The sequence below is a fragment of the Lissotriton vulgaris genome, chromosome 4_1 (assembly GCF_964263255.1).
Source record: "Lissotriton vulgaris chromosome 4_1, aLisVul1.2, whole genome shotgun sequence".
Taxonomy (NCBI): domain Eukaryota; kingdom Metazoa; phylum Chordata; class Amphibia; order Caudata; family Salamandridae; genus Lissotriton; species Lissotriton vulgaris.
In genome coordinates, this window is record NC_141691.1 from 2,002,591,891 (window position 1) to 2,002,619,000 (window position 27,110).

Consider the following 27,110-nt stretch of genomic DNA (forward strand, 5'->3'; position numbering starts at 1 on the left):
TTGGAATTGAAAGTGCTGTCCACTTACCATGAATCTGAGGTAATGGCAACGTGCTGGTTGGATTGGGATGTGGAAGTAGGCGCCCTTCAAGTCAAAGGCGGTCATGAAGTGGCCTTGCCTGAGTAGTGTTATGTCGTCCTAGAGCGTGACCATGTGGAAATTCTCCGATAGGATGTACTTGTTAAGGGTCTAGAATGGGCCCCAGGAACTCGTCTTTCTTGGGGATTAGGAAGTACATAGAGTATGCTCCTTTGCCGCATTGTTGAGGCAGCACTGGCACTATGGCTCTCTTGATTAAACAGCGTCCACTTCCTCTTGGAGGAGCCTCTTGTATTGAGGGTAAAGGAAGTATTTGTGAGGTGGGCTGGTTGGTAGTGAGGCACTGAGCTCCAGGCAGTAACCCTCATCTACAACGGACAGGACCCACTGATCTGAGGTGATGTTTATTCACTGTGAAAGGAATCATTGCAGACGTCCTTAGACACATGGTGTTTGATCAGGGGAAGGGAGAGGGAGTCACTGCTTGGGAAAGAGGGGCGGCTCCCTTAGCCATTCCACCTCTTCACACGGCCCTTGACATAATTTCCCCTACAGGCACCCCTGGAGTATCCTGCTGCCTCTGGTAGGAGGAAGCCTCTGGGGAGGTAACCTTTGTGGCGAAAAGTGGAATGGGTGATTGGATACTTGAGAGCCACATTGCTTTGACAGTATCAGTGTCCTTGTTTATCTTCTCTAGCATCTGATCAACTTGTGGGCCAAAGAGGTGTTCTCCATCAAATGGCATGTTGATCAGTTGCAGCTGGACTTCTGCCTTAAAGCCAGAGATACGTAGCCAAGCATACCTGCAAATTAGGACACTGGAATGTATGCCCCAGGCAGGGGTGTCGGCTGCATCGAGGGTACGCCTGATGGAAGTGTTGGAGATGGTCTGCCTTCGAACATGGTTTCCTGCGCCCGCTGCCTGTATTGGTCGGGGAGATGTTTCATGAGCTCCCCCATTTCTGCCTATTGGGCACAGTCATACCCTGCTAATACCCTATATAATTGCCAATATGCTAATGAGTCATGGATTGTGAGGCAACTCTCTTCTCCATAGCATAAATCTTTTTGCTTTCTTTGTCGGGGTGGGGCATCCTCAGTGCCCCAAGCGTTGGCCAGCTTGCGGACGGCATGCACCATCAACAAGTTTGGCGGCAGCTGACCTTTAACCTAGGGTGGGTCAGAGGGAGAGAGAGCTTACATTTTTTATCAACTGTCGGGGTGACAACTCTGGCCATGACTGGGTCCTTGAATAACTCCTGCATAGGCATATTGGCACTGACTGGTTCCTTGATTACCTCCTGTGTAGGCATAAGCATTCCTTCAATCACAGGCAAGAATTGGGGGGCATGTGGGTGTGGGAGAGTGTTTCCCCCATCCTCATGTTCCTGGTCATAAGGAGCGTCATAGTGATCTAAGAATGAAGGGCATCCTTCCTCATAAGATGAGCGTGTAGACCTTTGTGGTTAAGAAGACGGGAGACCCTGTGGTTGTGGAGGGAGAGGAAGAGGGGGAGGTGGTGGTGTAGGAGGAGGAGGGCAAGGAGGAAAAGATGGGAGAGCAGGTCTTCTGGGCAGCGGACTGGTGCCCCTATCTTGATATTTTTCTGCTTTGGAGGCAAAGGGGTTTCAACGCCAGTTGCTCTTCAGAAATAAGCTTTCTCTTGCGAGGGAGAGATCCTGTACCTGTGCTGGGGGCTTTGGGATGACTTTGCCTGTATGAGGATGGATGAACAGTCTTCACTGCTCAGAGTACAACTCCTCCTGAAGGTGCAAACAGTTGGGTAGCTCCTGATATTCAAAATCTGCAGAAGATTGGCAACTGGATAACGAAGACAGTTTCTGTTTTGTGGCCATAATCAACTCCAATCGCTGTTTCAGCTCCGAAGCATCCTTGGGAGCCGACGTTGTGCCAACAGAGGTCAGTGCTAACCAGGTGTGGAAGACTGTGACCTCAATTGCAGACTCACCGCCTGGCCCCTGAAAGGGCGATGAGTGCCTTAGTGAATACTGGTACTCAGAGCAGTCATCTTCTGATGATGGGCCGGTGCCAGTTGCAAGTCTTGGATCTTGGGAATCAGACGGAGATTTGGGTTCCGGACTTAAGTGCGCGGCCTGTTTGACTTCAACTTCGCCTTCTGCTTCCACTTCTTCAACATCTACCACGAAGATGTCGGGGGTATCCTCATCTCGATGTTGCTCCATGGTGCGCCGAGATTGTCAACGGTCACTACCATTCCAAATTGTCTTTTTTGATGGGAAGGTGAGACAGGCGGAGCAGGAGACCTCGCTATGCTACTCAAATGATTGACAAAATAGTAGGCTATCGAGTTATGGGAAGATGGCGGCTGACTAAACAGCTCAGTCGTGAGCTCCCTGTCTGTCTGTTCTGACATGTAGCATTCGCACCAGAAAAGCAAAGAGCGAGCAAACTGTAGCGGAAAAGAGATTTACTAAAAGAGGAGCAGAGCGAGGTGAGCGGTGTAGTGGACCCACGAGTCACATCTACAGTAGCAGAGTTTGGAGTGCGGAAAAACACGGTGCACAGAGGCGCTGACAAACTCACTAAGGACATGGACATGAACAGCATGCCACAGCCGGTGGCGTCCAGTTCAAGGCGGGTCGGATGAAGGCTCAGAGAGGGTCGAGCTGAGCAGTTGTAGCGGAGGACCAGGGCGCAGACCGCAGATCGCAGTATCAGTCACAGCCGGGTCTCGATGTTGCGCCACTGAGCCGCCCCCGGGGAATATCCTGGCATTTTTCTTCATTTTTTTTTTCATCCACATATTTTCGCCCAGCCCCACAGCCTCGTAGCCTCGCAGGACTCAGTCTGTGGGGGTTGGGGGTCGGCAGATTGGCGGAATACAGCATGGCTCCCGGGTTTGGAGCTCCAGAGTCAACCTCCGGGCTTAGAGTTGGAGCAGGAAGGAGGAGTTTAGAAGAGCAGTGGCAGCAGGAATCCTGCATCAAAACAGCCACAGCGCCACAGCGAGGAAAGGAGCCTGCTGGAGGTGCGCTGGAGGTGCGCTGGAGGGCCCAGAGAGCCAGTACTCTGTGATGGTCAACAGGGATGCCAGTGCTAAGAGGTGCTCACCAGTAGTGTGGTCAGAGGCAGCCCAGGCCCGTTTGATCAATAACAAAACGGCGCATCGTTTCTCGGCCAGAGGAGGCATAATACTTGACTACAACATTGTGCTGAAGAAATGCGGTGCATCTGAAAGCATCTATACAGTCTCGGCGCAGAACAGCAATATTGAAGGGCTCAGGAAAGCAGGATACCTATTAAAGACCCCGGTAAGTTCTGTCTCTTGTGACATTTGGAGGACTGGGGGCTTGAAGGGGGGCTCTTAGGTGCATACAGTGAGCAGCAAGTCTGAAAGCACGGGGGATAAATTACGCAGAGCACCCCAACAAGTAAAACTGGATAAAACCAAAGTACCCCTCCTAGAAAAAACTTTCTTAACAGAAGGGAGAGCCACAGGAGGGGGTTATAGCCTGAGAAGTTTGAAAAGTGGCTACCTGGAGCTTAAGGATACTAAGGTTTCAAGGAATGCTAAAGACCTAAAATCTCTAAACATACCCAGGGACGAGGATAAAGACACTTTCAGAGGTAAAAGCAAGGCCTGCACCACGCCCAGAGCTACTAAAGGGAGAAACAAAAAAAGTGCTGTACCTTTATCAAACGCGGCTCGGCTTAGTCTAACAAAGCCGGTAGGAAAAAGTACCCAAAAAATTTCCCCTTCCCTGCGCTCTTTTTTTAAGGTACAGGAGAAGAAGGGTCTGAGTGAGGGTTCAACAATGGCAGAAAAATCAAATATAGAGAGCTTTGGAGTACCAACGAGCAATCAGTACCAGGCTCTGGAGAACCTTGAAAAACAGGAAACAGCAGGGGGCGGCCATTTACCAGAAACAATAAGTCAGCCTAAACAAATACAGGCCCTAGTATCCACTTCCAAAACTGTTTCTGAGTTAGAGCCAACACACTCGAATGGAAAAGACAACACAACCCCAGACGGTACAGGAGGGTCTCAAGTAGAAAAGATCTTGGGGGAGATGGGAGAGATGATGAAGGAACTAAGAGACAAATTCGCAACCTTTGAACGAAACCAAATTAAGATCCAGGACTCGTGTGAAACGCTTGACCATAAAATAAATACCTTGATAGAAAGAGTCACACATGTGGAAGGGGAAGTAGAAGTTCTAAATAAAAAAACAGAAGCCAACTGAAAAGAAATAAACAATTTGAAAACCAGAGAATCAGAGATGAGTGAGAGAATGGAATCTTTGGAAAATCATGCCCGAAGAAATAATCTCAAAATCCTAAACATTCCAGAAGGTTTGGAAGGGAAGGATATAAAAGGCTTTACAATTCGGCTCCTGGAAGAACTGATACCCTGGACCAAATCAATAACTTTGCCGAAGACATTCAAAGGATTCATCGTGACCCTTTCAGGAAAAGTAAACAAAGGAAAAACCCCAGGAAAATCTTGATCAATTTTTTGACATACGCTCTAAAGGAGAAGATCTTGAGCGAGGGCCTAAAAGCGGCATCATTTTCTAAAGATGGGTGGACTTGCAGGATTAGATCGGACATCTCAAAAACCACACAAGACCGACAGTGGGAGCTGGGCCAACTTATGCCGCAACTCAAGTCACTAGGTGCAAACGTTCAAATGTGTTTTTCAGCCTCCCTGAGGATCATGTGGAACAACAAAATGTTTAATATAAGGGATCCAAAGGAAGTGGAAAGACTAGTGGAACAAATCAAGGCCCAGCTACTAGCACCCACAAATAGTGATAGCTCACTCTCTATAAAAAAGAAGGTTCAAAACGCTCGATGGATATGAAGTAATCGCAAAGGCGGGAATGAGAGGAAACATTAACTTTAAGAACGCACGTTAAGATAGGGAGCTCAAAACAAGGGCATATATGCCCAAAGGAAGAAAGAAAAGGGAGGCTTCTCCAGGAGAGGGGGAGGGGGGGGGGGGGGGGAGTACACACCATGGAATTGCTCACCAAAAATAAAACTTAAAAAGAAAAAAATTCCACAGGGTGGGGAGCAAACTGGGGGAAAAAACAAAAAAACAAAGTCCTAATAACAAGTCAAGAGGGAGTTCAGGGGCTGCCTAGCAAGAGGAAAAAAATAAATAAATAAGTGACCAAGAATGAGTAGAACAAATATAGGAGGGAAGGAAAAAAAGCTCAACATATTAACCTGGAATGTAAATGGGCTGCGATTGAGAAACCAAAGATCAAGAATTCTAGAGTACCTAAAAAACATTGATTGTGAGATATTAATAATCCAAGAATCTCACTTAACAAAAGAGGAATGGGAACCTATATGGAAAAAGCAAAGCTGGATAGGCCATTGCATCTACACAAATCAAAATTGCAACGTTAAAGGAGTGGCGATTATATTTAGGAAATCCCTTAAAGCAACAATAGAGAGATCAGAAGTTGACAAGAAAGGAAGGTGGGCGAGTGTGACTGCAAAAATACTCAACAATCTATACACAGTAGTGGGATACTATGGACCAAATGTGGATGATCCAGAACCAATACAAGATCTGTATTCACACCTACTTACAGTAAACAAGCCTATAATAATGGGAGGCTATTTCAACATCCTATTAAACCCAAAAGAGGACAGATACCCGATAGGGAAACTACCATCAACCCCAAAAATGAGAGATTGGGTCGGAATCTGCATGAAGGATTTAGAGATAATGGACATTTGGAAAGAGAAACGGAATAAAGAACATAAATTCACCTTTAAAAATAAAAGGCTAGGTCATGAGTCCAGAATTGACTTTTTTCTTCTTAGCTGCAATCTTGCTGAGCATACAAGAGAGGTGAAACATATCCCAGAACATTTGTCGTACCACTCCGCGGTACAACTAAACTTGGCGATATCAGAGGTACCGACGCCACAAAGGTGGACCATGGATAAGCGGATACTTCTAGATGAATCAAGTGTGGCTAATCTGGCAGAGGAGACACACAGTTCTTTGACCTAAACAAAGAAGGAACCTCGAAACAAATAACGTGGGACGCATATAAAGCCTATAGAAGGGCGGAAATAATGGGTATAATGGCCCATAACAACAGAGTGAAAAGAGTCTTTATACAAAACATTGAAAGGGATTTAATGGGGCTTAACAGAGAATTAAAAAGGGCCACGAGCGCTCAAGAGAGTGAAGAGCTAAGAGAAAGAGTAAGAATAAAGAAAATGGAAATGTCTGATTATCTGGAAATAATAGTTAAAGAAAGATGGGAGGTCAGCAAACTTTCAAACTATGAAAACGGAGAAGGATGTGGAAAAATTCTCGCCTGGAAAGCAAGAACAAAGCGAGCCAGAAATCATGTGAATAAAATACAACGAGAGGGCCAAAATGGACATGTTTCTGACAATAGGGAAATAAGGAAGGAATTTGCAGACTTCTTCCCAAATCTATACACGTAAGAAATCACTTGTCCTGGCTATCAGATATAGAGCTTGCTTGAAAAAATAGAGATTCCCAAAGCGTCCCCGGAACAAAAGAAACAACTGAACCAAAAAATAAGTGAGAAAGAGGTCTTGGATGCAATAAAATCACTAAAAAGAGGGAAGGCCCAGATTCCATACCTAATGAAATATACTAGGCGCTCCAAGAGAATGTTCTGACTCCATTCACAAACCTTCTCAACAAAATGTTTTTAAACTATGGAGAACTTCCTAAATCATGGAATGAACCTATAGTTAGCAAATTATTAAAATCAGGAAAGGTCCCCACTAAGTGTGAGTCCTATAGACCCATATCCCTCTTAAACAGTGACTATAAAATGTATACACAAATTCTGGCAAAAAGATTAGGGGCAGTGGCAGGGTCCCTATTCCATTCAAATCAAAAGGGTTTTATTAAGGGCAGACAGATCACCGAATTGTCCCATGAACTTATCGCCACCATAGACATTGCAACCCATAATCATACACCTTTGGCAGTCATAACATTCGACGCTGCCAAAGCGTTCGACAGGGTCAGTTGGCCCTTTCTGAGCGCCATAATAGCAAAATTCAATCTGGGAAATAATTTCGAGACAGCTGTAAAAAATATCTATAAAGGTCCAACTGCTAGAATATTGGTCAATGAGACACTTACTGAAAATGTGTATATAAAGAGAGGAACCAGGCAGGGTTGCCCCCTGTCCACATTACTATTTAATTTTTACATAGAACCCCTAGCTTGCCTTTTAAGACCGGATGAAGAGATTATACCCTTTAATTTTCAGGGATGGGACAAGAAAGTTTCATTGTTTGCTGACGACTTAATGATATTTACCGGGAATTTAATCAACTCCCTTCCAAAAATAGAAAATATCATAAGTGATTTTGGAGCAGTCTCAGACTATCAAGTAAATAAATCAAAGTCAGAAATAATGGAATGGAACAATGAGTCATTCTTTAGTGAAGAACAAAATAAAGTACCTGGGAAATGAGTACATTAAAAATATCGAAGGAATAGCAAGTTTAAATTTCAAAAGAGTACATAAGGATATTAGCAGACTTCTAAAGGCTTGGTCAGGCCTACGCCTATCTTTCCTTGGTAAATCAAACCTAGTAAAAATGACAGTAGTACCGAAATGCACGTATCTGTTCAATTCACTCCCATTGGAATTCAACAAGGATGAGAACAAAAAACTACAAGGGGAAATAGCTTGCTTTATATGGGGGTCAAAAGGAGTAAGGATTAGCTGGAAAAAGCTGAGAAGAAACAAGCTACAAGGAGGCATAGCCAGCCCAGATCTATTGGAATACTATAAAGCGTTCCAGTTCAAAAATATAAGGATTCTGCTAGGCAAAAGTGAAGAATGGCCTTTTCATTGGAAAGCACTAATCGGATCCAGAAACGACCACCATTTATACAAATTTGGACATGCCAAATTTTTGAAAAAAATCAAATTGAAGATGATAAGATCAGCAGCAAGAATATGGTATGACATAAGAACTACCCTGGGAATTCCATATTACAGTAAATACTCCCCAATTTGGGAATCCCCAGAATGTTTAAAGGATAGCCTAATCAACCCGCTAAAAGAAGCCAATATAATCTACTGGGGCCAGTTGATAAAAGGAAACAAGATTACAGAGTGGGAAATTCTCGATAGAGAGACCCAGGGGACGCTATCGAGATTCAAATACTATCAATTAACAAGTTGGCTTAAAGAAGTAAAAGAAAACCTTCAAGTGGATGAATGTATTGAACAAAAGATCCAAAACACTGTGCCTTTTACGAAAGAGATATCATATTGGTATTGGCCCTAGATAAGATCAGGAGAAGAAGAATATAAAGTCCCTCAAAACATCTGGGGTAATTCTATGCCAAACCTTCACATTGGGAACCTTTGGGAATCTTCGAACATCATTGCAGGCAGAGTGATAAAATCTGCTCCTCTGAAGAAGAATCACTTGTTCGCAATACATAAAGCATATTGGACCCCAAAAAAATTGTCAAAATTCAAAAATAATATGGTAAAGAAGTGTCCCAAATGCGGTATGGAGAGAGCGAATGATCTGCACATGTTCCGAGAGTGTTCACGGCTGGAAGAATTCTGGGACCTGATTGGTAAGACGCTTTCCGATGTTATAGAACAGCCCATTGAGGTAAGTATGAATCTAATTATTTTTGGGTCTTGTAAATATTCTCAAAATATCGCACTGTCTAAGGGGCAAGAAAGTATCCTCTTCTTACTAATCCTCTTAGCCAGGAGGGAAATATGTATAAATTGGATAAAAAAACTCACCACCAAGGTACTCTAACTGGTTAAACTCCATCCTAAGGATATATAAACTAGATAAACAGGGGCGGCAGAGTAAGAAAAACAGGTTCTGGAATATTTGGGAAAAGTATAAATTGGTAACGGATAGGGGATCCAATGATTAAGTAAAGGTACCATTGATTTCAAGCTGAGTCTTGAACCTAGTAGTCAAATTGACTAGCTCTTCCCCCTCCGAAAATCATGTGCCAGGAGATGGAGAAAAGGAGGCCTCAAAAGACAAGGTAAACAGGATATCTCGAAGAAATAAGAGTCGATTTAAAGAAATGGGGCCTCTGATTCCTCCATACTCTAAATCTTTTTTTGCTAGATGAGGACTAAAAAAATTAAATAAAAAAAAGAAAATAGTAGGCTATCCTGCATGATTGCAGAGCTCAAGGATTCTCTCTCAGGATTGCAAACAGCCAGTATTTAAAAAATAGTAAAGCTAATATTATCAGCATTCTAAACCTTAGCTGATCCAATCTCAAGAAGAATTACTTTTATTGACAACCATAAGGGCAAATCAACAGAACTCACATCCAACCCCACTAAAGAATCTCTATTAAAATTCTACAACCGGGCAAATATTTAGGAGAAGTCCCCACCTGCTTTCAGGCAGAGGAGTTTATATCCAAGTTCTAATCTTAGACAAGGTGCAGAATGCACGTTTGTAGCCTACCCACATCCCACTGTGCATGACAATAGCTTCTTTACACAAAGTGGTTTAAAGCTCGGAAAAAATATGCTTCCTATGCAGCTGTAAAGCTAGGAGTTTAGCTACCATCATCTGTTGACGCTGCACTGCTGATAGGGAAAAAAAACCTCCTCGTAATTTGATCAAACATTGAATTAAGGGTTATATCTTTCTCATGCCAAGCCCAGTGTAGGTAATAAAGGATGGCTCTGTTTTTATGTGGGTTACTGCCAAGTAATTGTCATCACAACAAACCCTAAATTCCCCAGAAACAAACAGAACACATTAAAATGATCCTGTGAGAGTGGTGAGTTTCAGACATGGAAGGCTATTGTTTGGCATCCCAAACATTAGTGAGTGGTAGGATAAAACCCCAGGAACAGTGTGTCGCATGTTGGAAAGCTACTGGGGCATTATGGAGCTCAGATGGTAACTCTTCCTCATCGTCCATGGCGGTCTAACAGACTTAGAACAGAAGTGTAAGTAATGGTTTGCTAGCCGGCTTATCATACTTATCAAATGGAAGGGCAGAAGGAAAAAGAATCAAACTGTGAGGGTAATATCCCCATCCTTGACATGCCCTTATGCTTTGGTCTATTCAGCCAGAAAACTAGAAAGGTCCCCATGACTGACCAGTACATGACACCATCAGTACAGCACAATATATTCAGACTCATAGAAATTAAGCAGGAAAATACCCCATACCTTTAAAACATGTGATAAAGTTCTTCACCTTGGCATCATCCAGGAAAAGCTGGAACACAAGAGAGAAAAAAGAATGGAGAGAGTCAGACTTGGAATGCTTAATCAATCGTCCCACAGTCAGGTTTTACATGCCGTTTCATACGTCTAGTTTTTCAGGAATACGCAAAGTTTTTAAAGATCCTGGTTTGCTCATGGGAGATGGCAGGGAAGCACTGTAAGGTGCTTCCTCCAACATTGTGGCGGACTGACCTGGCTCAGGCGCAGAGATTACTAGGCATGTTAAGGGTTCAAGGGGTGGGAATGTTGGCAGCAGCAGTATTTAAGATGTGAACTTCATCACGGTTTCCTCACCTTTTTGTGTTTTACGGTTCACTAGGTTATTACTAGGTGCCTACTTTCTGACCTAGCTTACGGATTCTGTGTTGGCTCACTTTGCTTTATTTCCTCTGCCCACCTTGATTCCAGGATTACTAGTAACCAGGGCTTGTACCATTGGTTACACAAACTTCCTTGCTCCTTATGGTTTAGGTTCCCTGCGGTTTTGAAACCGGCAAACAAATACTATCTATAGTAAATCTGCCTTTTCTGCATGCTCACTACAGAATTTTTATCCTTTTTCTAGACCCTATTGTTGCTTGCTTTACGACTTTGCTAAACAGTAGTAGAGAGCCTGCTCAACCCCTCCAAAACATGTGCTGAACAGTGGAACTTCCTACTTAGCCTTTTCAACTTCCCTAGTAGTCCACTGTCTAAACTGCACTAGTGGGACGGTAAATGTGATATGTGGAATAGTGTGTGTAGTTATAACACCCACATTTATGACAAAAATATATGTTTTTTATGTCTGGCAGGAGCAGCACTGTGCTCTGGCTGGGCTGCAGCTTAAATGCACTGCAGTCGCGCATGTCAGTGTAAAATGCCTTTTGGATTTAGAAAAAGCCTATTTTTATGTATTTATTAGTCAACCTAAAGTGTGCCATATAAGCCCACAGGTATGTGGTAATAAGATTTGGGCACGCTGCATATTAGTGTGCCCCCACAGTGAAACGAAATGGAAAAGCTATTTCACAGTGTTGGCCTAGATCATCTCGCTCTGAGCTTTTGGCACCATATAAATGGCCCAAAACAATTAAGGGTTTGACAGGAAATAACGGTCCAGCACACATCCCCCCTAACAATAACAATGTTGTGCAAATCAAGTGTGCGCTTTCAAAGATAGATGTACATAGCAAATCCTACGTAGGCCCTAAGATTCGTAATAAGCCACAGAGCATTTTTTTTAGGATGCATAAGCCCTCACCCACCAAGGTGGCATGATTCATCATCAGGCAGTTCTTCTGTTAGGCAGGTGCTGCAATGCCCAATGGGCTCCACGAGGGAGCTCTTTGCTAGGCATCTTTTTAATCCAGCTGTGTACTTGAAGACCTTCAGTTCTCCGATGGGTTCCCCACAAAATTCCTCAGACAGAGCTGGGAATACATTGGAGGGATAAGTGATGAAAACTAAAATTAACTGCTAGAACTCAACACGCACCTCTCAGGGGATTGCCTCCTGTTTGTGCTGTACCTACCAGGGGTTGATCAGAGATTCTATCAGAACTGTGCTTTCACCTATCAAGAGGACACCCCCTCACAGATAAAAAAAACATTTCTTCCACTATTTTTCTATAAATGTATTGTGTGCGGGAGCGTGGCCACGGAGGCAACCAAGATGGCCGCCTCAGCTTAAAGCTCCACCGGTCGGGCTTTACAATCTTCAAATTTCCCGATGTGATTGCACTCTAGCTGCGGCAGACACCCTCCATCTCCTCCTGGACACCGATGGAACAACCTGATGCCTAAACGAGACGGAGGTGGCAGCGTGCTGGCCTGGAGTGCTCCGAACCGGCGCTGAGGGCGGGCGCAGCCTTGCGGCCTACCCCCCACAAAGAACCGGCAGCCTGATCTAGCGGTGAGTGCGGCCCTGGTGGGGGTCCGGTGCTGCCCTGCGCTCATTCCCCGCTGCTCCTGCGGCCTCTCCCCCTCCCCGTCCCTCCCGCTGCGGCTTGATCTTGGCATACACGGGGCGCTTTCGGGTCCTTTCCGGCCCGGTCGGCGTCTCTGCGCCTGGGCCTCGATTGCGGGTTGCGGCGAGGGGCGTGGCGGGCTAGTGCGGAGGACCCTACACCCCGAGAGGCAGTGGCGTCGCTGGGCCTTATCGGGCTTGCCGACTCTCCCCCACCTCGGCCTCCCCCCGCAGGCCGGCTACCTGCTGCGGCCGGCGGCTGCCTACCTAGGGAGGACACACGTGGACGTGTAGATGGCGACACTATATATCCGCCTCAGTGATGTGCGTTTGAGGACGCCTGTTGCCCCAGGATGCTGGGATCTCCCCTACTCGCCGGCACCTGCTGAGGGCCTACCTGCTTGTGCGGGTGGGCACCGCCAACTCCTCTGCGTGTTAGGAGTTCCACCGAAGCCTTCTGACCAGTCCTTTACTTCATTCTCTGGCGCTCTTGCTTCGAGGTGGGTCGTTGACATATTGCCTCGTTACCATCTGGCATTCTCCTCTGTGCCTTGCCTGGATCCTGCCTCTGGGCTGCTGCTCCACGCCAGTGACTCCTTCTGTGTGCACGCCCACCTTCCCTCGGTCGCCCGGCCCTGACACGACGGCCCCTTTTCGCCGTCCAACGCATGCTCTTCCTGCTTCTTAGCGCCTTGGCGGAAACACCCTCCCACGCGCTCCCTACGCCTCTCCACCCTCTGATTGCCACGCGACTGCGGCCTGGCCAGTCCACCAGCAAATTTCCTTCCTCTGTCTGCGGAATGGGAAAGAAAGACCCCAACCACGGGGGGCGTCCCAACTCGGACGCCCCCCGTGGTCCAGCTAACGTGGCCATGGGCTCAAAAGACTCGGAGAACGCTGCCACACTCACGACAGCCATGCTTAACAAAATGAGGGCCAGTTTCAAGTCACTCGATAGCCGATTTGATGACCTTGAAAAGAAATTGGCTGATATGGGGTCCAAGATTCAGGCACACGATCGAAGGCTGGACGTGGTTGAGGCAAGGGTATCGGACATCGAAGATGGCGCTTCGGCCTCCCTGAAAAGGCTAGACAGGATGGAGAAGATCCTCAAAGACGTAGCCATCAAGAATGAGGACTTAGAGGCCCGTAGTCACCGGAATAATATTTGAATCATCGGAGTTCCGGAGACTACCTCCACTGGGCGTATGGACGTTTTTGTGGAAAAAACTGCTCACAGAGCTATTCAGTAGAGACACGTTCACTCAGGGCTTCGTGGTGGAGCGCGCCCACAGATGGTTGGGGCCCCGTCCTCGCCCGGGTCTCCCCCCACGACCCATCATTGCTAGACTCATGAACTTTAGAGGTAGAGATGCTGGTCTCCGATCGGCTCGAGACATAGGTGACGTCCAGTGGCAAGGGAAAAAAATGGCTTTTTTCCCGGACTTCACCATCATGGTTCAGGAGGCAAGACGCAAATTCAATGGTGTCAAGGCTACCCTGAAGAACCTGGGCCTTAGATAAGGCATGCTGTACCCGGCGAGGTTGAAGGTCGATGTAGATGGCAGCTTTCACATCTCTGATACCCCCACGGAGGCGCAGGAATTTTGCCATGAATACAAGAAGAGCCACTCTGGGGCGGCTGTTTTGCCACGAGCGGGCTCCCCGCCTCAAGGGGGTTCGCAAAACAGCGTAGACCTATTCTCCGATCCCGAGACTGGTTATTGCATTTATCACTGTGTTCTGCTGTGTTTAATGATATCACTCATTTCCTGTCTGCTTGTTTAGTTCTTATTGCTCTAGGCCCGACCGGCGTGGCGTTGCCGCGCCCAATGGTGAATACCACGATTTATTTGTTTTGTACGATCTTTTTGCGATGTGTTTATTTGTTTTCTATTGTAATAGTAATTTCCACGCTGCACTCGTGTTCGATCAAGAAAGTTGGGGTTTGCCTCTTTGGGGTTAATAAGAGGCTGGGTGGTGGGTGGGGTCAATTTTATTGCTTCTTTCAGAATCACTGCTCAGTTTGTTCATTTGCGGTGTAAGATTTGCATGCATTGCGATTCCACTCTGTTTAGGATTTCCAATGGTTAAGCTAGGGCATCAGCCCGGCCCATCCGGGCTCTCCCTGATGTCATGGAACGTTAGGGGTCTAAACAACACTAATAAGCAACGACAAGTCCTCAACTATATTGTCAGACATAACATTGATATTGTATGTATGCAGGAGACCCATCTGTCCAATTCCGACCTCTCTCCCATCGCCAAGAACTGGGGTTCCCACAGATTTTTCTCTAATTACAGACTGTATTCTAGGGGGGTTGCCATATTCAGACACAAACGTGTCCCCTTTGTGCTGCACAAGACCTTGACTGATGTTGAGGGTCGAACTTTGATTGTTACAGGTACCCTTCTAGGACACAAGATCTCATTTATTGGGGTTTATGGTCCAAATGTAGACTCCCCATCTTTTTTTCACGATCTGCAGGTGAAGCTCCTCACACTTCATCCTGGACTATTGATAATGGGGGGCGATTTCAACTTACTGTTAGATCCGGCCAGGGACAGCACTTCCACTTCTCCTGATACTAAACCCCGCTCCCGGCAGGCCCTTTACGACATATGCACTCACTTTTCCTTGATAGACATTGAAAACAAACTACATCCGCATCTCCCGGACTTCACCCACTATTCAGGGTTTCATAACACATGGACCAGAATAGATTATTGGTTAGTCTCCCCGGGAATTGCAGGCTGGGTGGGCGGGCTACTTACTCTCCCCCGTAAACTTTCAGACCACTCTCCGGTCGTTCTCAAGCTAAATATTCCCAGACCGGGTGGTTATGAACGGCAATGGCGCTTTCAAGGTAAGGCATTATTGGATCCGGTTTTTAATGAAGAAGTTCGACAATCCATTGAGGACTATTTTGAAATTAATACTGGGTCGGTAGACACTTGGGCGGTTCTCAGGGAAGGGTTTAAGGCCTACATCAGAGCAGTATGTATTGCAAAACATGCAGGAGTGCTACGAGATCTGCGCTCCACTTTGAATCGCATTGAAACAGACATTGCGGCTTTGGACCGAGAATTAGTGGTCACTGCATCCAGTGCAGGGGAAGCTAGAAGCCTGGCGCTGATGCTCGAATTTAGCGAAACGGCTGACCGTGAGTTATTGTTCCTAAATAAACAAAATGTTGCGCGTCGTTATGGTGAAGGAAAACGACCTGGTAGACTATTGGCTCAGACTCTGCGGCCCCCTCGGGACTCATCTTACATCACGGAAATCATTGGCCCACAGGGCACTTTGCTACATTCCACCCCAGACATATGCAATTCCTTTCTTGCATATAACAAGGCATTATATACGTCCAGAATCTCTGGAGATTTGCGGGATCAAGGGAACTACCTGGCAGAGATTGCTATGGTCTATTTAGAAAGATACATGCAGGACTTTTTGGCTGTTCCCATTACCCAGGACAGTATACTAGAGGCCATCGATGCATTGCGAGGCTCCTCAGCTCCTGGCCTTGATGGCTTTTCCGACGAGTTTTATGAAGCATACAAAGATATCTTGGTTCCACGGTTGTTGGAGGTGTATGCTGAGGCGCGAGAAGTAGGCCACCTTCCTCCAACATTCAGAGAAGCGGTCATTATTCTCCTTCCTAGGCCCGGCAGAGACCCTAATCTGTGTAGCTCTTATAGGCCGTTATCTTTATTGAACCTTGATTACAAAATACTAGCCAAGGTAATTGCGATTCGCCTGTCCTTATTAATGGAATCCATAATTTCACTAGCGCAGTCAAGCTTTGTGCCACATCAGTCCACTTCCCTCAATCTGAGGACATTGTTTACTGTCTTGCACACGATCGACCCCGCCACGCCTGCTGCCGCCATCCTCCTTGATGCGGAGAAGGCATTTGATTCCCTTGAATGGCCTTTTTTCCTGTCCGTCATGAGACATATGGGCATGCCCGAGTACTTTGTCTCCACAGAGGCTTTGTTATACACCGAGTCAACTGCTAGATTGCGTCTGAACAGCACTATTTCCGCCCCTTTCACTTTGTCCCGGGGCACACGATAGGGCTGCCCCCTATCCCCACTGTTTTTTATTTTGGCAATGGATCCCCTGTTTCGCCATTTCCAAGAAAAACACCTTCATCGTGGCCTACAGTTTTGCACTGGCCCCCTTTTAATCTCGCTCTATGTAGTTGACACTATATTATGTGTTAGGATGCCCCAACTGAATCTCGAACCCCTCATTTTAGAAATAATTCGCTTCGGTAAATTCTCCGGGCTCCACATCAATTGGCACAAGTCAGTTATTTTTCCACTAATAGCCAGCACAAATACCTGGACTAGCGCATTTCCGCTTGAGTGGTGCCAAGACGCGGTTAAATATCTTGGTGTCGAAGTCCATCAAGTTACCACTACCATGAATAGGCTAAATTATGCTAGGGCGATCGACTCCCTTGAATCTCAGTGGCTGCGGTTGCCATCGTCTTTGGCTGGGAGAATCGCCATAATTAAAATGGTAGTCCTCCCACGGTGCTTGTACTTTTTTAATAACATTCCCATCCCGCTCACCAAAACTTTCTTTTCGCAGTTACGTTTATTATTATTGCGCCTCGTCTGAGGGGATAAGACACCTCGGGTAAGCTGGCGGATTCTGACCCTGCCATATGCCAGGGGGGGTTTTAGGGTCCCAGACTTTTATCTATATTATCTGATAGCACAATGCTGTTAAGCACATGGCACATGTGACGCTCGCATCCCATATCTTAAGCCGGAAGCCGACCTGATGCTTCCTCGTCACCTTTCCACTATTTTACCTACTGGATTCCCTCGTGACCCCCACGACATTCAAACGGTACTGACCACGAGCTGGGCATCGGACAGATTGCGTAGACTGTTGGGCCTTGACCGGCTGTACTCACCAGCACTACCTTTACCTAACCCCTCTCTGTGTCCGATAACGAGAGAGATACTAATTCAACGCACGCTGGAAAAATTCCACATTCGCACGGTAGGAGACCTATTTCCCGAAGGCCACGCTTTCTCTGTGTTAGAAAATATCCGATTCTCTGAATGCTCTTTTATGGACACCTTCGTTTTGACACGTGTACAATCCATGCTTCGGGCCACATTCCCTTCCTTCCAGATGGCCCCTGAACCGACCCCCCCCCCATTGACGCTGCTTATCCAACAACCTACTGGTGCCCATTTGTTCTCTAAACTATACAAGCAGTGTAGTGCGTCCATGCCTATCTCTGACACTAAGGTGCGTGCTGCGTGGGAGGTGGATCTGGGTAAGTCCATTACTGACAACCAATGGGAACAGTGCTGTAGGGCAACAAAGGAGATTTCTTTAAACAGCAGGCACAAACTCCTTCATTTTAAGGTTCTTCGGAGAATCTATCATACACCGGCACACTCACAAAGAATTGACCCCAATAGGCCCACCATTGTCAGAGTGTGGGGCTCCTTTTGCGGATTTTGCTCACCTCTCTTAGACGTGCCCTAAAATACACCAATACTGGTCCTTGATACATCCCACACTAGGCGACATACTCTCCATGCTGCTAGTCCCCACCCCTGAGATCGCATTGCTGGGTTACGTGGCCAATTTCCCTCAGACAGTAAGAAAACTAGCAGCACTGGGGCTTCCTGTTGGCCAAAAGGGAAGTTGCTCTGTTATGGGGCAGCAAGAGATCCCCAACACTCAAAGCATGGCTTAGTAGTTTAGCATTCTGTAACGTTAACTGCGAGGAATACTTCACTCAGATTCCTAGCTCGTCCCGACCAGTGGACATTTGGGTCCCATATAGGGAATACATTGCCAAGAACAGCTCTGATCATCACTCACAGACGTCACACAGTATTGTCCCTGAGGGGGTCGGCTAGATGAGAGTTTTGGTACATATGTCTGTATTAATGATCAGCATTCGACAACTTCCACTGGTGTTGTTGTGTTGCAGGCGACGTTGCCGTTTCTTTGGGAACCGTATTCTCACAATGTTACAAATCTCTGCTTTGTTCGCATTTAACCTGTCATTGATATATGCTCGCAATGCATATTCCATTTACATCAATAGCTTCTATTGTTTACGCTTGGTATGATGTACATACTCTTCTTAATGCTGCCGATATTATACTCTGCAATGTACTTATCATTTTATTCCTGTATGCAAAATTGGGAAAATAAAGTACAAAAAAAAAAAAAGATGTATTGTGTGTGAATTCATATCCCCTTAACTGAGTTAATGATATCTGTGTCTCATTTACATAGTTGTGTGCTTTAAATGCCTGATAGTGGAAACCCTATTCCGAAAGACCTGTACTTAGAGAGATAATACATAATAAAACTGAGACTTTCTTTCTTTCTCTTTTCTCTATCACTACCAATGCCCCTTCCTTTAGCATTTAATTCTTTGTGTAGCATTTCATTGTGTACTGGCTCATGCAAGTTCTGGAGAGCAGAGCATGTTGTCCTCATACTCTGTCAAAGAACATCTGTGAAACCTGACACAGTGCAGATGCAAAAGACCCTGCTAATACCTTGCCCTGGAGTAATAACCACTTCTTCAACACCAATCTGGATTAGTTCTGAAACATATGAAACTAACAGGGATCTAGTTTAAAGTCAATGCAATTGGAATTAATTGTTTATTGAGCATATTTGAGGGACTAAGAGGGACTGTGTTGTTGCGTTTCTACTATATGTCTGTCAGTGTTACATTATGCATGCTTTTAACAGATAAACACATGGCTGAAGCAGATTCAGGACTCACCTAAATAAGTTTTGATCCTTTTTTGGAACCAGACTGCACACAGTTCTATACATGCTATTAAAAAGACTATTGGGACGGAAAAAGTCCTCTGCATGGTAATGGACGTGTATCCCTGCCCTGAGCGCCCAACTATACTATTGACTGGATCCCTAATGCTTATTTTGTTGTCACAGGCAAACATGGATCATGTGTGCGTGCTATGATATAGGCCTGTCTCCTAGATTGTGGTCTTGTTGGACTGGGAGGGGTGCCCAAAGCGCCACTCTCATAGTGGTGGGATGCCTTCACCAAGAGTTATGCAGCACAAGCGCGGTGGTGGCAGCATACTGTGCAATGATCAGTAGGAGTGAACAGCTCCCTTTTAACCTGTGTCAATGGAGTGAGGCCAACAGGCTCAGTCACCTTTTTAAACATTCTGCAGCTGTGTGCTTAACTTAGTTTCAGAGTCTCTCCTGCTGTGACAGACAGCCTTTCAAGAGGAAGAAGAGAGGAAAGAAGGGTGTATTTCTAAAGAAGCAGAACCCCGACATAAAATCTTCAAAGACCCTAAATAACATTTGATGTCTGGAAATGTACTATAAAAAGGGGAGGTTGAGACACCAAAAACGTGTAATCTTTCACGCAGCCAGAGGGACTGTGTGGGAGGGGAAGCCGCGCAAGATTTCTACCTGTGACCAGGACTAGGGGCCAAGGCCTGTTAGTCTCCTTGCTGGGTGAGGGGACATTATCCAGAAAAACCAAGGCCACCTGCCGTACAGCACAGCCCCTGTCTGCTTGCCAAGACCAGTATGAGGAATAGGAGAGTGTAGAAGGGAGCGAAGTCAAGTGGGGACCCCTTCTGTGAGGACTTCTGTTGCGAGGTATGCACTAAACGGGTCATTGCCCAGTGCAAGAGCAATTCGCCGACCCCTGTCAGGAGAGGACCACCGTGAACTTAGGCGTGAATCAAGTGCAGTGCAAGGAGCACAAAACCCATACTGCCTCGTTGCGATGATCCTGTATGCAAGGAGGGACCACAGTGGAGGTAATTGCTGAAGACAAAACGCCAAGACCTGTGCGCCCCTTAGAGGCAACCCCGTATGCAAGAAGGGGCTGCCATACTTTAGGTGGCTGTGCAGTGAAGACCAACACCTTGGCAGCAGGTACTGTGGCAAACCCGTATGCCAGAAGGGGCTGTCAGTACCAGGAACTGTAACGTTCAGGCCTTTGCCTGGAAAACTAAAGCTGCAGGTCAATGGTTGAGACTTTCCCCTGAACTTTCCCAAGGACTCCGGAGGACTTCACCTCATCTCTGGGACCAGATAGGGAGCACCAGGAATAAAAATCTCCCCCCTCCTTCCGGTTGGGGAGTTCTGAACTTACAGCGTTGATGGAAGCCAGGAACAATGCAGTCTGGCCCCCGCTGAGGCGCTGATCCTTACCTCTCTGCTGGAGTGGGTACGACTTGGTACAGGCCTGCCGGGCCGTGCTACTAAAGGTGCTGCAGAACCACAGACATTTTTGACTGTTTTCTAAGAGTCGGAGTGTACTCTTGAGTGAGGCCTACTAGTAAGCATTCCTTAGATGTGGACACAAGTGAATAGAGAATAACCCTGGCAATCTTACAAGAAAGAGTATGGGACAGAGACTTGCCAGTTAAACACCAGAGCCCAGGCCTCAACGGGATTGTATTACTGCTTATGAATGTCGAAGTACTTCTTTGAATGTATAGCTTTAGAAATAAAATACTTATTTTTAATATAAAAACAAGTATTTGACTGGACATCAATTTATTGACATTGCTGAATGCACTTTGAGTTAGGAGTAGGGTTCACTAACTTGTATTTACACTCTCCCCCCACCACATAGGGAGCCTTGGACTGCTCGTCCACAGCTAACATTGGGAGTCAAGTGTAGAAGGGGTACTTGCCCCAGTTGTCCGGATCCATAGTAGGTCGTGCCACAGGACATCAGGAGTATACGACTTTATCCAACATAGTTGGGACCAGTAGCCCTTGCGTTCCCCGTGGCCCCCTGAAAGGGGTTCTGACACTGTGTCAATCAGAAGAAGTTTAAACTTGATGCAGAATGCAGTATTCTGATTTGTAGTTTCAATTTTAACAATGTAAGTCATGGGTAGCCAACATAAATTCATGAGAGATGCAGGCCTGTTAGATTTCCAAGGTATCCAGTGACTTTGTAGAGCAGTTCAAAGTAGATTTATTTTTATTTTTGAGTTTTAAATAGCGCGAACTAGACCCGAGACATTGGTTATCAGAGCGATTTACATAGCACCAGTTGCGTTGCATGAGGACACATTCATTTTTGTTAGGCACGGGGAGATTGAGTGATTTGCCCAGAATCACAGGATGTTGAGCGTCATTGCCGAGATACGAACCTGGTTACCCAGCTTTGAGGTCGACCGCTCTAGCCGTAAGGCTACATCCTCTCTCCTAGATTCATTATGTTATCTTTAATATGTATGGCTATCATTAAACTATGATATGAATTACCTCCCGATTGACAGATAAACATCCTAGCTGCAAATACTACTAGCCCAAGGCTCCCAACATGCATTTTTCTTTTGGCTAAAGAGCCAGAACTGGCTGATGTAGTCACTTAGGACCTATGGCTCTTGTCGATGATGCTCACTGGAGAGCAAACCTACATCTCTCAAACCAGGTAACACTCTTTCAAAAAACCTTACAAAAGAACAGACAGTTGTGGTGGTGGTTAAGGAGTTGGATGAGCTGTGGGTTCTCTTGGATCAGTGCTTGGGGGATGAGGGCATCACACCTAGTGCATCGCATTTCACTCCTGAGGCGGAAGCCGGGAGTTAGCTCTTTGTTTTAACTGCATCTGTATTTAGGCTTTGATTTAATAAAGCTGTAAGATCGCCGAATTTTAAAGCATGCATTCAATTTTATTTGCGCACGCATTTAATTTCATTTTCGCCACTTACTGCCACTGTAGTGACCCCTCTCAGCCGAGTAGGTGCTGAGTGGTTCTGTGGCTCGGAGTCGGCCGGCAATTGTCAGCGGCCATCTTCGGGTGGAGGCAGGTTAGCGCTCTAGCTGTGGGGAAGAAGGGAGGCCCTCGCGCTGAAGCGCATAAATTGAGCCAAGCTGAAGGCTCTGGTCAAACCTAGTGCATCGCATTTCACTCCTGAGGCGGAAGCCGGGAGTTAGCTCTTTGTTTTAACTGCATCTGTATTTAGGCTTTGATTTAATAAAGCTGTAAGATCGCCGAATTTTAAAGCACGCATTAAATTTTATTTGCGCACGCATTTAATTTCATTTTCGCCACTTACTGCCACTGTAGTGCCCCCTCTCAGCCGAGTAGGTGCTGAGTGGTTCTGGGACTCGGAGGCGGCCGGCAATTGTCAGCGGCCATCTTGGGGTGGAGGCAGGTTAGCGCTCTAGCTGTGGGGAAGAAGGGAGGCCCTCGCGCTGAAGCGCATAAATTAAGATGTCCACACCTCCGCGCAGCGGACGCGGTCAGCGGGCGCGCCTTTACCGCGACGAAGGAGTGCCCAAAGAAAGCCCGTCTGCGCCTGTCAGCGTCCCGGAGGCAGACGGGAGCGGCCGGTCTTGTGACCTCCTGAGACGGGCCCAGAACTCACTACTTAGGTATTCTTCAGCGCGACTTTTGAGCCTGAGACGCCCCTGTAGTAGTGATTGTACACCTCAGGGCCACTTTTTTGAGGGCAACTCTGACTGTCCCGGATGTGGCTGGTCACTTAGCGAAGTCCTGCCGGCAGGAAATACCTGGGATCTGGGGCATGCAGGTGCCCCAACGTCAGGGACGGATCATTTTAAACATACCTTTAGCTGTGCCCTTGTGAACACTCGGTCAGTGAGCAAACATGCCCAGGACCTATTCAATCTTCTGTCTGACTCTAAACAAGCCTGTCTCTTCCTGACAGAAACATGGCTCGGTGAGGCGTCTGGGCCGGACATCGCCAATGCTCTGCCCCCTAATTACTATATGTTAAGGAAAGACCGGAGCTCGGGCAGAGGCGGGGGCGTCGCTCTAGTGATAGACAGGCGCTTTAAATGCTCTATTATACCAACAGAGGACATTCAGGGGGCAGAAGCATTGGGATTCTGCTTGTCATTGTCACCAGCCCAATCCTGTGTGGGACTGTTGGTCTATAGACCTCCGGGCCCCATTGGATCTTTCCATGAGGGACTCTCCTCTGTGATCTCGTCACTGTGCGTGCAATTTAAACACTGCATACTCCTCGGCGATTTCAACATCCACTTTGATGAAGTGGAGGCTGTAGATACGATCAAGCTTCTAGACTCCACTGAGCCTCTGGGCTTACTGCTTGCTTACCTGGCGTTACCAACGCACAACAAGGGACATACGCTGGACCAAATTTTCTCTACCGCCCTCATTAGAGTTTCCCCCCCTTTGCCAGTACTTTGGTCGGACCATATGCTGGTGACCTTTGATATTCTGCATAAATCCAGCCCCACCATTAGGGATAAAGGGCATTCATCACAGATTCCCCGTGCCTTCCATAAAGTATCACCAGACATGGTTGACCAATATCTTATGAACCACCCTTGTCTGCTGTTGGGTGACATAGAGGCAGATATTAATCTCTTCCAAATGTGGCTTGCACGCTGTTTGAAGGAGCTGGCGCCGCCGAGCGGGCCTTTAAGGCCGCGTCCCGTGCTTCTGCTCCATGGTTTACCACAGCTTAATTCCAGCCGTAGGATTTGTAAGAAAGCAGAAAGAGCATGGAGAGTAAGCTATCTGGAACCTCTGAAGGAGGCATATAAGTGCAGGATGAAGGCCTACCATAGGGAAATCTATCTGGAGAAAAAAGCCTACTTTGCCAGACGAATTGAGGAGGCCATCAACACCAGCAAAGAAGTTTTCTTGGTGGTGAAGGAAATTACTTCACCGGCCGCCACTACACCCAAGTGCTCCTTTTCGGAACCTTGGGTATTCCAACTGGCAAGCTTCTTTGCGAATAAGATCATTAGCATCCAGGATACTTTTCGAGCTGCGGTGGTAGGGGGTGTGCGTAATCCAGGACCTGGTACTCCTGTAGCGACCACTGGACAGCCCATTCTGATGACTTTTCCCTCCATTGAGCCTCAATCCTCTCTGGAAAGTTTGTCTAAAATGAGATCCGGCTCCCCGCTTGATCCATGCCCAGCTAAGTTTTTACCTAAAATCGCACATGTCGTCAATCCGATTGCCAATCCTATTCTCAATCGGTCGCTGGAAACGGGAATTGTGCCGCAAGCATGGAAACAGGCGATGGTTCTCCCCCTCCTAAAAAAGCCATCCCTAGACCCCAGTAGCCATGCCAATTTCAATTCAATTTATAAACTTTATTCGACGATTTAGGTCATAAAAGTGTACATAAAATCACAGTTTTGATTAAAAAATCCATTTAAACATATACAATAAATATTAAAAAGATATTAAACTACAATAGACTAATGCCGAATATCATTTTACATTAATTCATGAATCCTAAAAACAATCTGATAAAGTACATTTGGGGCCAGAGGAGTATTAAACAAAAATCTCAAATCAATAGCCCCCAATATTTATGGGTATAGAAAGCTTAGAAGTCACATGCCTACCGCTATATGTTTTCTGCGAATTACCCAAGCCCATTTCAAAAATTTGGCCACAGCCAGAGCAATTAGAGGTGTTGGGTCTGTACATAAAATTCTTAAAGCCTCCCTGTGTCTTTGTATATCTAATAGTTTGCATACAGGCTTGTTCCACAACGATCTAGGGGCAGTATACAAAGGACAGAAGAATGGGAAATGGCTTAGTGACTCTTGCTCCTCCCCACACTTAGGGCATCTATCATTACCGTTTTCCCCTGCCCATTTAGCTGTAAAAGACTTTACTGGGAGGGAACCTACTCTAAGTTGGAAATAGAGCTTACGGTCCAACTGTTTCCCAATAATGTCCCAGTATAATTCCAGCTTTGGTCGATCCTTAATTTCCAAGAACCGTTCTGTTAAGTGCAAGGAGAATCCCTTTACCTTCATGTCTGTAATCACCATCTCCCAATACTTTTCTTTTAATTTTTTTCTAGAGGGAAATAAGGCATTTTCCGGGTCATCCCATAGCTCCCTCATACCCTATTTAAGGAGTAGAGACCGGATGGCCCTCAGCCAATGAATTTTATGGCAAAAATCCTTAACCATTATCTCCCTCAGACCCACAGCGTAATGCTGTAATTCTTCCGTAGTCCACAGGCGGCGCCAATACAATAATGGCCTTAAGAATGCTTGATCTTGCACCGCCTTTTTTCCGAGATCCCACATTAGTGGAATTAGCGGGGTACTTATGGGAACACTGGTTGCTTTGCGCAAAAATTCCTTTTCTGCCAGCGTCAACTTTCTTAAATCCTCAAATCCCCAAAGTTCGGCTCCGTAAAGGGCTGAACTTAGCACCTTCAACCTGTAAACTTCCATTAAGGGGCTAATGGGCTTTGTTAGTGATGAGGAGAATTTTTTCAGAAGAGTGCCTGCCTGCTGACGATGTTTAAGCACTGCAATGTCCAGTTGGCTTGACCATCCCAGATTACTCTGGAGGGTAACACCCAGGTAGGTGAATGCATCCACCCGCTCCAACGGGGACCCATTCATATAAATCTTCCCTCTGAATAGTCTGGCAGACCCCTGCGTGTTGCGGGCAGTAAGAACCATAAATTTCGTTTTTTCAGTATTTATTTCTAGGCCCCTATCGAGGCAGAAATCTTCAAAACGCTTCAACGCATTCTGCAGCCCACTAGGTGTTTTGGAAATGATGAGGGTGTCGTCCGCAAACATGAGGATCGAGACCCGCTCACCAGACATTGCAGGGGCATCGGTCGGGACCAGGGAGAGGTAATCCGCCACCCCGTTCACAAAGAGCGAGAACAAGGTCGGCGCCATAACGCAGCCTTGCCTCACTCCCCGCTCCACCGGGAATGGCTCTGTAACCTCTCCCTGGCAACCCCACCGAACCCTAGCAAACGTACCCTCATGCAGACGGACGACCAAACTCAGCAATTCTGGGGCCATCCCCTGCTCCGCTAGGACTTCCCACAATGTGTGGCGTGGGACCAAGTCAAAAGCTGCCCTTAAATCTACAAAGATTGCGTACAGGGAGCCATTTACCAAGACCACGGTGCTCCAATATAAAATAATGAAGCGTAAAACCTGGTCTATGGTACTTGTTTTTGGGCGAAAACCAGCCTGGAGGTGACTTAATATGTTATCATTATCCATCCAGTTCTGGATTCGGCCCAAAACCAGCCGCCCCATGATTTTTTGCATACAGTCAATCAAACTAATTGGCCTGTAGTTACTTGCAAGTGACTTATCCCCTTTTTTATAGACCAGCACTATTTCAGCCCCTTTCCATGATTTAGGGACTTCCATCCCTTGGGCTATGGCGTTCGCCACATATAAAATATAGGTCCGCCATCGTCCTCTATTATTTAAAAATAGATCTGCGGGGACACAATCCATGCCGGTAGCCCGTCCCTCTGTGACAAGGTCGAATGCCCTATCCACATCACCCACAGTGAAGACAGCATCCTTATAGAATGTATAATCAAATGCTCCAACATTGTTCCCCGTCGCCCGACTAGCGTATTGGGGCTTAAAAAAAGCAATCCAGGCGTTTTGGTCAACATTGTTTTGGGGGCTCTCACGATTCCCTCCTCTGTCCCATTTAAAAATTTCCCAAAAGAGTTTGGGGTTCTTTGCACTACATGCGACTTTGAGATCCTGCCACTTGGCCTCTTCCCAGTCCCTTTTGGCTATGTGTTGCTTGAGCCTATAATTCGCACGGGCCAACCTTATTGTGCCCATGTCTTTCGTTTTTAGGGCTTGTCCCAACTCTCCCCTAGCTTGGCGGCACGAACCATCGTACCAGCTCTCCAGTTCCTTTGTCAAAATTCTTCTTTTACCTGAGCTCGGTTTACAAAAATAGGTTTTAAGTTTGGTAAAAAACACGATATGAGCTTCTAAGAGTAGATTGAAGGGGAACCCCTTCCGGGTAGCTTCCTCCAGAGCCTCTAGTGCCCCTTCCAAATCTCCCTCAATTTTGCAAATAATTTCCTGATGTTCAACA

At 46.4% G+C, this 27,110-nt stretch overlaps 1 protein-coding gene across 1 annotated transcript in view; it reads right to left on the minus strand.

Moving 5' to 3' along the window:
- Window positions 1-27,110, minus strand: part of C4_1H8orf82 (chromosome 4_1 C8orf82 homolog) — a 226,257-nt gene that overhangs the window by 170,632 nt on the left and 28,515 nt on the right. The window contains exon 2 of the mRNA XM_086966338.1: window positions 10,234-10,282. Coding sequence (XP_086822464.1) covers window positions 10,234-10,282 — 49 coding nt within the window. The remainder of the gene's footprint in view (window positions 1-10,233; window positions 10,283-27,110) is intronic.